Below are 14,590 nucleotides of genomic sequence, written 5' to 3' on the forward strand. Positions count from 1 at the left end.
GGGTGATGAGGCCACGATCCGTTGTTGTACTGTACTTCTGTGCTGTCGAGTCTATGCTGTCCTCTGCCCTTCACCAGCCCGCACTGACCAGCGTGGTGAAGAAGTACGGTGATTAACAGCCCCCACTCCCCACCACCGTGACCGGCACGGAAAGGCCCTGATCCAGCAGTGGATGTTCATGCTACCTATAATACCCACACCCGTACAACAATACGGGTCACTTGAGACTTGAGCACTGCCCTCGGGCGTCGACTGTGCAGCCGCTGGCGGGGTCTGGCAGAAGGAAGGGAGCGGTGGCGAGGCGTGGGCAGCGCCAGCGGCGTGGGCCGTGGTGAGAGGCTCGAGTGCGCGTTCCCGGCCGCCACCCAGCTCGTCCGTGACCCCAGATCGGGTCTCGAACTTGGTGGGCGTCACTTGGCAAGTTGTAACCTCTGCGTGTTGCCAATGACGGCGAGTTACGCGACAAGCACGTGAATCGAGTGGGGTCATCCAATAATTGAGGCTTTGGCCGCCGTATAAATAAATTGGCCCCGCAAAACGTCGTTTGCGACCTCGGTTGGTACCAATGTCTGCTGTGTGGCCCACGGACTAGGAGCGGGATTGCCTCCGATTGGGGAGGGGGCACGCAGGCGTAGGCGGGTAGGGGGTCACTTAAGTTCATCATGGGGGGGTTGGGTAGAGGCCTCCTGTGGTTTTCCCATAGCATCGCCACTGCCCTTCACCACAACCACCACCGGTCCCGAATCAAACCTCGCTTGTACTTTTACCGCCACATTTAGGCTGGAGAGCATCCCTTTTTAACAAAAACAAAAAAAAATTGTGTTTAAACGGTTCTGGAGAGGCTGATTACGGTCGGCACCCGGCGCGCTCCCTCCGGCACCGGCGTGAGAATTGGAATTGGCGTGGCCACCCACACCGGGATTCTAGCCCACCCACCACTGAGGTGGTTCAGGTTCGAACATTCGGTCGGCACGAGAGCCGGCGGCCTCGGCTGCTTTGTACGGCGACGGAGGCTGCGGCTCTGCGTGGTTTTATTTTTTTTTCACAATCAAAATCTTGCTTTGGACTGGAAGAATCCGATGAGCTAAACGAAGCTTTTTTTTTTCTTCACAAAATGTCAAGTCGGGATCAAATCGGGGGGTGTGGGGGGGGCTAGGGTGGGAAAGAAAGTCGCTGCAGGCGGCAACGCAAACTTGGCGGTGAAATCCCCTCCGCCACGCGGGCTTTGCGAATCGCCAAAAAAGGGGCCGGACGGTTTAGTTTGTCCGCTGACGACATCTTCGACGGGGGCTCTGGCCCTCCGCCGCACGGTGAACGTCGCGCAAGGACGCGTAAAAAAAAAACAACGCGTGGCGGAATATTTTTGGGACGAGCGTATGCGGCCGATTTTTTTAGTTCAGTCGGTTACTGCAATGATGGAAGAGCAGCCCCCCCCCCCCATCTCCCTGGAGTCCCGCACGAGACGGCCGGGGGACGTCGCCCACCGCTCGGGGGGGGGGGGCCCTCGACCATCATCTTGCCACTCCGCGACCGGGCTCAGGGTTTCGGACGCCGTTCGCCGGTTGTGTTGTCGGGCGGGTTCCCCTCGTGCTGTGGACAGCGTTGCCCCGCCGCTCTGTGATGAACGGTTCGGCTGCCAGGTATGTCAACATGTTTACGCGTGCGATTGGGCCCCCTCGCTGATTGTGCGATTGAGCAGGTGGTGTGGTGAAGAGGTGGGTGGGAGCGGGGGGGGGGGGGTGGTGACGGGGTGGGGGGGCTGCACACTCGCTCTGTGTTTGAGCTGCGTCTCATCGAATGTCGCGTTCCCCGCCGCCTCTTTCCCCCCACCCCACCCCACCAAACAATGTCACATCTCTGGCGTTGCTCAACGTGTCGTGGGAACGTGACCAGATTCGCGGGTCGAGATGAGACGAAGCCACGAGGAGGGGGGCGGGGGGGGTGTCGGTGAACGTGGGCGCCGATCGGCGGTTGCACCGGCGGTGGTTTTTAGTGGTGGCGGTGTCAAAGTAGGGGGCAGAGCCGGGTGCATCTGCCAGTCATCACAGTCGGTCAACCCATGGGCCCCCCCTGTGGCTGCTGTCCCCGTGACCTCCCTGACAGCCAGCGAGCCTTCGACACCTCCACGTGGCCTCAGAGCGCTCGCCTGACCCCTGACACCGCCGCCGCCGTGGTGGCATCGCCGTCGCTCCCGTGGCGAATGGGCGGCTGTTGGCATCGGTGGCTGCGGCCTTGGAAGGCTGCTCACGGTCGGCCCGTGTTGCCAGATCCAAAGGAATATTTTTCCCCCCCTTACGATCGGGGGGGGGGGGGGGGGCTCGAGCGTGTGAGGTCCCCCTGGTGTTCTCCGGCATTTCCACCACCCCCCCCCCCGACTCCCCGCCCCGCTCTTCGTTCTTCGCCGTTCTGTTAAACAAAAAGGGTGCCTTAGTTTGGCTCTCCGAGCACTAGGCATTACCGCTGGTCAAAGAGTGAGAGTGTGAAAGGGAGAGTGGCTCATGGTGTGGGTGCGTGCGTGTATCAATAAGCAGAATGTGGCGTGCAGTGGCGAGCGACATCCAAATCGGTCCCGACTCTGCCGGTCGGTTAGACTCGCCTGTTCATTAGTCGCAGGCGTGCTTTGTAAAACATCAGCCACTGGGGAGACAAAGGCGGCCGGGGCGTTCAGGACACAGCCACCACCTGGTGCTTCTGCCCCCCCCCCCGGCCTTTCGTGGGTACTGGCCAATAGCACTTCGATCTCTAAGGCGATGTACGGGCGATCATTGTCCCATGTACTGGTAGTGAGTGGCAGAGTGCGTGCTGTGTGGAAGTGCGTGTGTGTGTGTGCGTGTGGCCCTGGTGCTTCGTAGTCAGAGCAGTCGGCACCTTCTCCCTCTGCTCGGTTAGTTGCCATTGGGACTCACCCTGGGCACGTGGGGGGGTTTGAACTCGGGGAAATCCGGTCGGGAAGAGGGTTGCGGGGTTGACGCGTTTGTAAAATCTATAAACCTTTACCTCCTCGTGGTGTGGTGGGTGGTGGCGGATGGTGTGTCGGTGGGCGGAAGAGGCCTTCCACCCACCGCGACTCCTGTCCCTGCGCGAGCCGTCAACCCTCGAGCCGGCCCTGGGGGGGGGAGGGGGGGATGGTGGCGCCCTCATCCCTCGTGAAGCGGGTTTAATTGTTGGTCGATCCCGAGTTCAGAAAGTATTAACGGGGGTGGCGGCGGCGGTGAGGACGCCAAACCGTGACCTCGACCCGGCCTCGCCGCGTGCACCAGCGCAGCTGCGTGAATTCACCCATGATTATATAACGACAGTGCTACAGCGATTACGATCGTTACGATGTTGACGAATTCCCCCACCCCACTCTTATCCACCCCCCCTCCTCACTCTCATCCACTGCCCCCCTTTGCCGTTCCACGTGGTGTTCAGCCTGCGCCGTTGATCGGTGCAGTGCAGCAGTAGAGTAACGTTTTGAACACCCCACGGCGATGATCCCCCCCCCTCCCCACCGTGACAGCTTCCAGTGACGCAGCAGAGAGACGCCACCCTGGACATTTTTTTGTACCCCCCCCCCCCAAATCCCATTCTTTTGGCGTCCCCTTAACCCCCACACCCGACGACGATTCGTTGGCACCTCGGCAGCTCGCGGGATAGAGAGGCCGGCAGTGGAGAAGGAACGGACAGGTTTCGCCCGCTTACTGTGGACCACGCGGGAGAGATGGGGGGGTGGGGGACCCTTGACCGAAGAGGAGTCTTAATAATTCCTCACGGAGAGATGGTGGGTGGGTAGGTGGTCGTGGTGGGACGACTCGTGTGTGAGCTGCCCCCAACTTAATTCCCTCCGCTGTGGAATTGGCCGCGTGCTCCAAAATGTTTCGGTGTCTTTTCGTTGTTGTGTTGTTTTAAAACTCCCCCGGTTTTGTTATTTTTGTCGAATAATGTTACCGTTGATTACATTTCGCAAATTGGAAATGCCCCCCCCCACCCCCCGAGGAGCGAATCCCGATGATGCTTTGTAAGGATTTCTTTTTTTACGGAGCCATTTGGAGTTAATTATGTTTCTGCGATCAATTTATGATTCTCTGTCATTGATGAATTGTCCACTCTCGCTCTGTCTCTTGTTGTGAAGCGGCTGCGCTGGGTGTGACGAGCCCACCACGTTCCCTCCCTGCGCCCACGAGAGACTTCAAACCCCCCACCTCGTTCAAGCGCCCATCTCGAACCCACCTCGGTCCCCCGAGCACTTCACAGGCCAGACGTTTTAACAAACAAAAAAACCCAAACACGGTGGTAAACCCACTTTAGGGCCATTACCACAGTCCCCACAGCATGCTCAAGTTGGTATCAATTGCCCCCAACTCAAATCCAGTCCATCTCGAGACGAAATTTCCTATCGGGGAAAATGTTTTTAGCCGTGACTCTTAACCCCGATCCAGTTTCAACACTCGTCTAAACCAGGTTTAAGGCCTCCCCGCTCCCGATTTTGACCCAGCCCAACTATTGGCTCAACTGGTTTAGGGCTATGACTAGTTTGGTTCTTGATTCCTAACCCAGGCTTATATCCAACCGAACTCTGTTGGAAGCGGGTGGGGGGAGGATTTAGAGCCGTGACTATAACGCATTACAACTGGACGTGAGGTCAGTTTGGGGCTTGCAGCCGTAGCTTGGAGTCGCGTTTCATGTTAAACGCCTTGGACACAATCATCCCCGCCCGTCACTGAACTCGCCTTTAGCAACCCGCCCCCCCTACGAGCCCCCTACGAGCCCTGTAACTCAGACCGAGAGCCCCATTTTAGCCACCAGACCTTTTGGTTAAATTGCGATCGGGGTTACCGGGGTTAACCTCTCGGGGGGGGGGGGAGGTGGGGGGGGGAGACACGGGGAGGTTGGGTGGTGAGCTCGGTTCACGCTGCAGTGTGGCTGCCACGGGTGTTCCCCCCCCCCCCCAGTGTTCCACATTTTATTTCTTTCTGGGGACATCAGCGTCCATCAGGGGGAGCCTCGCCCCCCCATCCCCCCTTTGTAAATTTGTTCATAATTGTCGATCGCCCTCTCTGTTGTCATCGGTGGGCTGTGCTGGCTCATTTAAGGCGTGTTCCAGTTCGAATGTTTATTTGGTTTTGTAGCGGCTGTCGATGTTCAATTCTCTGTCGAGCGCTAAAGTCCAGATGTGTGCATTGACCTGCAACGCCGCGTTCCGTGAGCGGTGATTTTGTGGGGGGGAGGAGGAGGGGGACCCGGACCCCCAATTTTAATTCCGATTTGGGCCATCATCACCGTGGCGTCGTGAGATGAACTTCCTTAAGGAGGACCCTGTCTGCCGCTGTAATGCGGGGACCGCCCTCTCTGTATCAAGAGAACCGCACCGATGGAAGTTGACGTAAGAGAACTACTTCGGAAACAAGTCGCCTCGCTTATCCACACGAGGGGGGTGGTGGATGAGGGTTGTGGGGCCACGCGGGTTTTTTGTGTTAATGCCACGAAAAGAGTATATCTGTCGTCGCATGCCAAGTCTAACCGAAATGTTTAATTCTCAGATTTATAATTTGCCGAATTAAATGAAAACCAAATTTAACGTGGTGGGTTTGTTTTTGTTTTGTTTTTACTTACGTACTTACCGGGGCCTGAGACCATCATCACCTTTGCTCCCTTGAGGGAAGGGAGCCTGCTTTAATGCCGGGGCGGCGGCTGTAACCCGGAGTCGAGCCCCGGGTTATCGGCGTTGCCAGCTCCTCCCCCAGTCAGCGGTAAGCCGTGTGCCGTGTACGGACCCGGTCGTCGACGCGTTTGGGCGGCTTTGCCAATCTCCAATCTGACGTTGGCACTCGCACGGTTTTGAGCAGCGTCGGAAGCCAACTGGAAAACGCCTTAACTACTCATCCAGTTCGATCCTATCACGTGGGGTGGGGGGGGGGCAGCTCAAAGGGTCCTCCATGTGTCTATCCGTGTGTCTCTCTATCTCGTGTCTCTGTATATCTCTCCGTTGCTCTCTTATCAGTGGGCTGGATCAGCCCCCCCCCCTCCCCCTTTTGCGGGATGGCCTGTTGACGCTTTAAGGCGCGTTTGAGATGGAAATAAAAAGACGCCTTCTGGCTGAACCCAACACAACCCGTTCGTGCTGCTGTCACCTCGCCCCGACACGGTTGGAAGCCCCCCCCCCCCCCCCCAGAAACCCATCTACAGCCCCCCCGGCATTGCCTAACTGCTCCAACCCGTTGCGGAGACGTCCACGTGTCAGCGACTGTTGCGTGCGACAAAGTTGCGCAGGCGTGGATCCACGTTGACACGTGTGATTTACAGGGTGCTTCAACAAAACATGTTCACACTTATGAGAATTTTGCAACAATACCACAAGAAGCTACGTGGAGAAGATTCCAGGCACGCGTTGACAACGATGGCGAACAAGTCGAGACTGACTTTTTGAAGTTATCAACATCACATTTGTTATGGTGTTACAGTGTAAATTTCGATTTAAAGCTTTCGTGACTGCAGGGATTCATGTTATCGGTTCTTTCGGTAAAGTCACGTAGAAGGGAAATAATAAATTAAGAAAAATACAAGTATAAAATTCTCACGACGTTTCGATTGCAACGCAGGCAATCATCATCAGGTGTGAAAACCACAAAGGAAATTTGAAAACCGACACTTTTTTCAAATTTTCTTGCTGTGGTTTTCACACCTGATGATGATTGCTTGTGTTGCAATCGAAACGTCGTGAGAATTTAATAGTTTTATTTTTATTATTTTATTATTTCCCTTCTACATGACTTTACCGAAATACCCAAGAAGATCTTGGACATGTGATGGCAAGACGAGGGGGTGGGATACGTTTGAACTCGGAATCGAATAATAGTCACAAGAAGCCCTGGAAGATCTCGGATGTATTTAAACCGAAAGCAACGTGAACCACTGCATGCGACTGGCAGGAGAATCCAGTGCAAAGTTCACGAGTAAATATCAGAATCAAAATCAGAATCGGTATTTATCCTGGAGGAATCCGATGAGCTACAAAGCTTTTTTTCTCACAGATGGTCCGGTAGGGGGCACGGAGTAAGAACGTTACATCAACAAACGGTTCAGTAACACGATCGCAGTACAAAGTCCAAGAAAGGTAAACATCACCCAAACACAAACAAATACAACACGAAACCATTCCCATCCTACCAAGACACGGACGGAGATGAATGGGACGAAGCCCATAAATGCTGAAATCTTTGAGAAAAAGGACACGGAGCCACACACAAGACACACCGAATGTAACACCGCGTGTCATTTGTATGTGTGGACGTTGAGTTTCTTTCGCAACCGTGCTGATCGAAGGTGCTGGGGAAGGACAACAATCTAAACACACCAAAAGCAGTGCTAACGAAATTATTTTTCAATCTGGTTGATGTAAAAGTGCAAAGCTCCCAGTAGCTTCCGAATATCGAAGGGAAGAGCGTTCCAGACGGCCGCAGATGTCTTTCTTTAAAAGTGCACGAAAACGTCACGGGTATACTTGTAAAAGACACACACACAGCCCCTGTATTTCTCCACTGTGTGAGGATGTTTTTTTTGAAACGACGAATGTGCTTTTGATCGTCTCTGGAACTGCGTAACTTCCTATATTGCCCTCGCCGAGTCTCGAAGCGGGGAGGCATCATGACCTGAACGGCGATATTCGCCACTGGAGTTGCGCATGATCCACCACCACCCCGCCCATCCCCCCCTAATTTAATGAATCCGCTGCCAGGGTTCGATAATTCGCTCTCCCCCCCACCCCCCCAACTGCTGTAAAACCGCAGCACATCAGCTGCCGGGAACGTCGTGGTTCACAGAGAAGCCACCGCTGTCTACATGATTATTACCCCCAGAGCTGCACCACCTGTGTGTGTGTGTCCGCGCGCGTGCGTCGACGCACTATGGATTTCGCAATGGCCACGGTGTTTCCGCGATGATGTTCAGGCGTATTCTCGTTTGGTCTTTCGGTAAAGTCACGGAGATAGGTTCAAAGAAAATAACGAAAAACTAAAAACTACGACGTTTCGATCGCAACACAAGCGGTCCCCCCCACCCCACCACCCCCTTTTCCTGAAGACGACCGCCATCCGGATCAATTGGACCTCCGGACAAATAACAAATTCGCCCGTCGCATGCTGCGCGTGCCCCCGATGATTGCCAAACGCATCTCGTGTCGAGCGAACGTGCGAAATTCGATTAAACGCCCGCAACATTGCATTCAATGTTGGGGGGGGGGGGTTGGGTCGTATACATCAACAGCAATCATTGCCCCACCCCTCCACTGGCAGACTCTGACCCCCCCCCCCCCCCAGGGTCACGCCAGAGCCGGACGAAACTAGTGCGGGGCCTGTAGCATTTGTTGTTATAAAGGAGCCCTAAATAAAAAAAAAACACAAATATTAAAACACACAAATGTTTTAACTTGCATAGTAAAGTACTGTAATTGTATTTTTTCATTTGCTATACGGCCGGATAATACGACAAATCGCCAACCTTAAACACCCAGTCGTTCGTATAAGTTGAAGGCAGTATAGTGCTATAGTAATGGAGCAAGTGCAGAATCACTGAACCGGAATTGATAGCTTGAAAGCATTTAGCGTGGGGCCCATGAAAGTGCGGGGCCCGTAGCTACTACTACACGTGTAGCTACTGCACGTGCAGTAGCTACTACACGTGCAGTAGCTACTACACGTGTAGCTACTACACGTGCAGCTACTACACGTGTAGTAGCTACTACATGTGCAGTAGCTACTACACGTGCAGTAGCTACTACACGTGCAGTAGCTACTACACGTGCAGCTACTACACATGTAGCGTTTTCTACGTCACAAGGGGCGCTCTCTACGTCACAAGGGGCGCACGCACAAAGACAAAGATGCCCCGTGTAGCCATTAATAGACTGTTGGGCCAAGTGCTATTAGCGATTTGCACCAATGAAGGCCGGCACGGTTACACGAGGGGGTGGGTGGCCGGAATTGACTTTGGTCTCCCTCGTGGTGATGTTTACTACACACCGCACAAGGTACTCATTTAAGGCTGAGTCGACCTAGGGGGGAAGGGGGGGGTTTGGCGCTGAACATGTTGAGATAATCGTGAGCGGGGATATCACGAGTTCGGGACGCCGGATTCGTAGCGCAACGCACTACACCAGTGGGTCTCAACCGGGGGAACGCGGGGTGATTTATCAACGTGTGGAATTATTTCATACATGAGAGTCCTTGGTGAACTCATCGTATCCGACTCTGCTGAATATTAAATAACTACGATAAAATGTAAATCCACATGGTAACCTTGAACGATGTAAAAGACTAGATTTGAAGTTTTCGTGACTGCAAGGATCCATACTCTTTGTTTTTTTTCGGTAAAGTCACGTAGGTTAAAGAAAGAAAACAACTAAATTAAATCACGACGTTTCGGAGGCAACACAAGCTTCCGTCTTCAGGTGGAACCGTCACAGCAAATTACTGGTAATTTAGCTTCGTAGTGATTTAATTTATTAGTTTTCTTTTTTTTAACCTACGTGACTTTACCGAAAAAAAATCTAAGAGTATAGATATAAAAGACCTTTCTAAACTCATTGATCGTAAACAATGTGGTTCATTATTCATACATTTATTTCTCAGAGCCATCTTGGGATGAGGCTAAGGGGGGCGGGGCGGGGGGGTTACTCGGTGGAAATAAAATGTGGGTTGACAACCCACATTCACTACGCAAACGCCCCCCTCCCACCCACGCACGTACACACGTGGGGAGCGATCGCGCAGTGAATGTGAGCCCACGCGCGTAGACTCCGGTGCAAGAGAATCGGGGCTCCGATGTCACACGGGACCCGCCCGTTGGATGCCCTCATCTCAATTTGTAAATCGCGCAAGCTCCTGGGTTGCCACGTCAAGCGTGACGTCACGCGGCACGTGACCTGAACAATCATCTGGCGCGTGCAGCGAGTAACGGCGTCGCACGAACCGGGGGGTGAGTTTTGGGGGTCGCCACCTCGAGACGCAAAGACTTGTCGCGGTGGAGTGGCGAGGATTCTGGAGGAACAGAAGACCGTCGCTGTAGGGAGCGTCGCTCTCTGTCACGCGTGACACGCGTTGGGGGTATTTTGACCCCGAAGAATTTGGACCGTGGGGGTCAGAATAATGGTTCGGATTGTGGATCAGAATGAAGGTTATGATGAGGTCTTGATTTGAGGCTTTCGTGACTGCACAAATCCCCATACTCTTTGGTTCTTTCGGTAAAGTCACGCAGGTAGCAAAATTAAACAAAATAAAAAATAATATATCACGACGTTTCGATCGCAACACAAGCGGTCGTCTTCAGGCGGAAAAAAAAATCCAGCAGTTGTTCCACTGCTGGATTATATATTATTTTTTATTTCGTTTTATTTTTCTACCTACGTGACATTACCGAAAGAACTACAACGAGGTATGATGAGGTGTTGGGATTAAGATTCTGGTTCCCATTAGGGTTGGGATTACGCTCAGAATCGGGATTAGGGTTAGGATTAGAGTTCGGATTAGAGTTAGGATTAAGGGGCATCGTCAGAATTAGGGTTGTGGTTCGGGAATAATAATAATAATGATAACACGGTCAGAATTTACACTTCTAAAAGCGCCTTTCACCCGGAGATCATAAGGCGCTGTACAAAAGACGGGGCAGGGCTCGCATCAAAACAAAGCAGTGGGGGTGGGGGTGCAGTAGAGGGGTGGGGGGCGATCCTGAGAGGGGGGGGGAGGGTTCGATGGGGATTTAAATCAACTTGAGTATCCTGACCTCGGAGTCACGGGTGGACAGAAATTCCGTCTCGCACCGGCCCATGTCCACTCCAGCTGCAGCACCCGTCCCGATGCCTCTACTCCGAAAAGTTCGATCCGCGCCCGCCACACGGAGCCGTTGAATGCGGCTCCGTTGAATGCGGATCGTGGGTCGTGGGTCGTGGGTCATGAAGTCGCGCCACGGCCCTCGCTAAGTGCCGCAGTCCACGGTCTCTGAGCGCGAGTCTGCACGACTCTTTGGGACTCGAAGCGCGTCACGTTGCGCGTCTCTCGGCAAATCGACGTGACACGTTTAAAAAAAAAAAAATCTCAAGTCAGGTCGATTCCGTTTCGGCGAGCTCTTGAACATTTTTTTTTATATATATCCGTACACCCGGCACACCACATCCAGTATGTACACCTCGCCGAACAACCAAAGCAAAATAAAAAAACCCAACAACACTCAGAGGTGATAATTGCTTTTTTACCCTTCTATCTGGCAACAAAACTGACACCTTTTTTACAAGGAGTCATATTTGCATAGACCACAATACCTGCAGTCATAATGCAAACAAAAAACACAACTCTGATAATGTGCAGTTTTGTTGCCAGATAGAAGGGTAAAAAAAAATTATCATATTTTTTTTACTGGCAAATGAGGTTCCAATGATGTAATCACTCAAAGGATCACGCGCCGAGACCCCGGCGACCCCGGCCACCTGCCACGTCCCCCACCCACCATGCGCTTGAATGCCGCCCTAAAGTCCTCGTTCAGAGTCGTGTAGATGAGCGGGTTCACCAGCGAGTTGGCGTAGCCGAGCCACGAGATGAGCTCGGAGAGCAACTCGGGCGGTGCGCACGCCTCGCACACGTTCACCACGAGCTCACGCACGAAGAATGGCAGCCAGCAAAGGGTGAACGCGCCCAGGATGAGACCCAGCGTCTTGGCCGCGCGACGCTCTCGCGACTCGGAGATGCGACGGAGCCTCGGGCTCGCGGTGCCGCCGCCGCCGCCGCGCGCCGCTTGCGGGGCCCAGAACGACGCGGACAGCGAGCGGCAGCGATGAGGTCTCGATGCTGAGGCTGCTGCTGCTGCCTCGCGGGATGAGTTAACGTGGGGCTGGGCAGGCTGTGGGTTGTGCGGCGCGCGGGGTTTTGATTGAGGGTTCCGTGGTGGCGCTCGCGAGGCGTGCAGGAGATGTGTCTCGGGCTCCTGGGGGCTTCCTGGCTGGGCGCGCTGAGATGGTTTTTGAGTGGCCCGGGAGGGTCGTTCCGTCAATACGAGCGGCGGTGCGGAGTTCACGGTAGCCGGGGAGAGCCGCGGTTGCGTTTGAGGGATCTGAAATCCGCGTTTGGACGCTTGGGACCCACGCCGAGGAGATGGAACGTCCGAGTGGGAGGCCTGGGACCCTGTCCGAGGGTCTTGGCTGCTCGGTGGGGACACCTGGGGTCTTGGCAGTGCGACCTGGGACCTACAATCCGAACCTGATTCTGATCCTCGGGACTCCCGTGAGCGGTGCAGCGGTGATTCCGTCCAGGGGCTCTGGGCCGCGGTTTGAGCCACTTGGCACTGGGTCTCAGGCACCAGAATCCCTGCCACGGGGACCTGGGACTCCACCACCACCGTCGCCTCGTCTCGTTTCTCGACCCCCTCCTCCATTTGGCCACCAGCAGCAGCCACCGCCACCCGCTCCATCTCCTCACATGGCGCTCTCTCATCATCATCATCACCACCACGACGATCCTCCTCCTTGTCATCCTCGTTCTCGTCGTCATCTCCCTGCAGCCGCTGATGCCGACCCTGCCCACGTCCATGGCCGTGCCCATCCTGACCCTGAGCCTCTTCCTGCAGGGGAACCCCCGCGTCGACCCCCGCGAGGGACACCCCCGTGGCTACGACCCCCCCGTTGGGGACGGCCCCGCACAGGACGCGGCTGCCGCGGAGACCTCGGCGAAAGTGTGAGCGCGCGGCGCGGTAGATGCCGCAGTAGAGGACGAGAAGGAGCGCCATGGGCGCGTAGAAGGCACCCACGGTGCACACCACGGCGTAGAGGACGTGCGCGTGACGCGCCGCGCAGCGCCGCCGAGCGGACGCGTCTCGTTCGGCTCCCGGCTGCGGCGCGCGGGTGGTGGTGGCGGTGGTGGTGGTGGTGGCGGTGGTGTGGTGGGTAGGAGGGGTGTGGTGGGTAGGAGGGGTGTCCGACTGGGTGGACACGGGGTCTGCCGGCACGGCCGATCCTCTCTCGGTTTGCGCAGCAACACCACCAACACCACTAACACCACCACCAACACCACCACTAACACCACCACCATCACCAACACCATCACCACCAACAACACCAACAACACCATCACCAACACCACCAACACCACTAACACCACCACCACCACTAACACCACCAACAACACCAACACCATCATCAACACCACCAACAACACCACCACCAACACCATTAACACCACCACCACCACCACTAACACCACCAACAACACCACCACCAACACCACCACCACCACTAACACCACCACCAACACCACCAACAATACCATCACCACCAACACCAACACCACCAACACTACCACCAACACCACTAACACCACCACCATCACCACCACCACCATCACCACCAACACCACCATCACCACCACCATCACCACCACCACCATCACCACCACCAACACCACCACCACCACGGGTGGTCTGCACGCGCGGTACATCGCCACCGCCGGCACTGCCGAGGGTGCCGCCACTCTCCTGGGCGTCGTCCGGCGGGGCAGTCGGCGCCGGACCCTCCACGCGGTCGCGCGTGCGCGCCGCGTCGTTCCACGCGCCCTCTGCGGAGACGACTGCGGCGTCGGTCCGGGCACCTCCAGTCTGACCACCACCGCCACCACCACCGCCACCACCACCACCGCCACCACCACCGCCACCACCACCACCGCCGCCCACGGTGGCGAGCGCGAGTGGCATCGACACGAGGATGGAGGCGACCCAGACGGCGGCGATCATCGCAGCGGCTCGGCGCGGCGTGCGTCGCGGCGCGTAGCGCACGGCGCGCGCGATGGCGCAGTAGCGGTCGAGGGCGATGGCGCAGAGGCTGAGGATGGAGGCCGTGCAGCAGGTCACATCAGCGCTCGTCCACACGGCGCAGGCGGCAGGGCCGAGCGGCCACGAGCCCGTGGCGGCCGCTGCGGCTCCCGGCGGCATCACGAGCAGAGCGACGAGTAGGTCGGCCACGGCGAGCGAGCAGATGAGGTAGTTGGCCGGGTGTCGCAGCTTCGGGGTGGCAGCCACGGCGGCGATGACCAGGCCGTTGGCGAGAGCCGTGGCCAGGGCCACGGAGGCCAGCAGTAGCGAGACGGTGGCCGTGTGCGCAGCGGAGGTGGTGGAGGCGGGGGGAGCGTCGCTCCACGGCGAGGAAGATGATGAAGAGTTCATGGTTCGGAGTCGATGCGGTGAGACCCCCTCGCTCATCGTCGCCACGTGGGCGAGGGGGTCTCTCTCTGGGGGGACATGGGGCGGCGGTGAGTTGGAGGGGGGGGGGGGGGTCCTTCAGGGGTCCTGGCAGGGGTTCGTGGAGACGAGGTGGGGGGCGGGGGGCGTTGTGGAGGGGTCCACGGTGAGCGACGGGGAAGGAGGTGACGCGTGCGGTGAGAGGAGAGTCGATGGCAGTTGTTGATGATGGCGATGATCGAGGTTACTGCTGGTGCTGCTGATGATGATGATGCTTAAACTGATGATGATGGTGATTAAACTGCTGCTGATGATTGCTGCTGCGCTTACTGCTGTTACTGACAATGTTTATGCTGTTTATTATGATGATGGTTATGATAGTGCTTAAGTTGCTGAT

General features: G+C 55.9%; 1 protein-coding gene across 1 annotated transcript; it reads right to left on the bottom strand.

The window, feature by feature from the left end:
• Positions 1–11,116: 11,116 nt before the first annotated feature.
• Positions 11,117–14,247, bottom strand: LOC144735822 (uncharacterized). The gene has a single exon (XM_078618344.1). It carries the CDS (start codon positions 14,212–14,214, stop codon positions 11,419–11,421), a length of 2,796 nt encoding a protein of 931 aa, XP_078474470.1. The 5' UTR covers positions 14,215–14,247; the 3' UTR covers positions 11,117–11,418.
• Positions 14,248–14,590: the final 343 nt, after the last annotated feature.

This window comes from Lampetra planeri, chromosome 57, assembly GCF_965212315.1.
Source record: "Lampetra planeri chromosome 57, kcLamPlan1.2.h2, whole genome shotgun sequence".
Taxonomy (NCBI): Eukaryota; Metazoa; Chordata; class Hyperoartia; order Petromyzontiformes; family Petromyzontidae; genus Lampetra; species Lampetra planeri.

Coding starts and splice junctions, on each gene's coding strand:
- LOC144735822 (XM_078618344.1), bottom strand. CDS start 14,214: ATGAGCGAGGGGGTCTCACCGCATCGACTCCGAACCATGAACTCTTCA.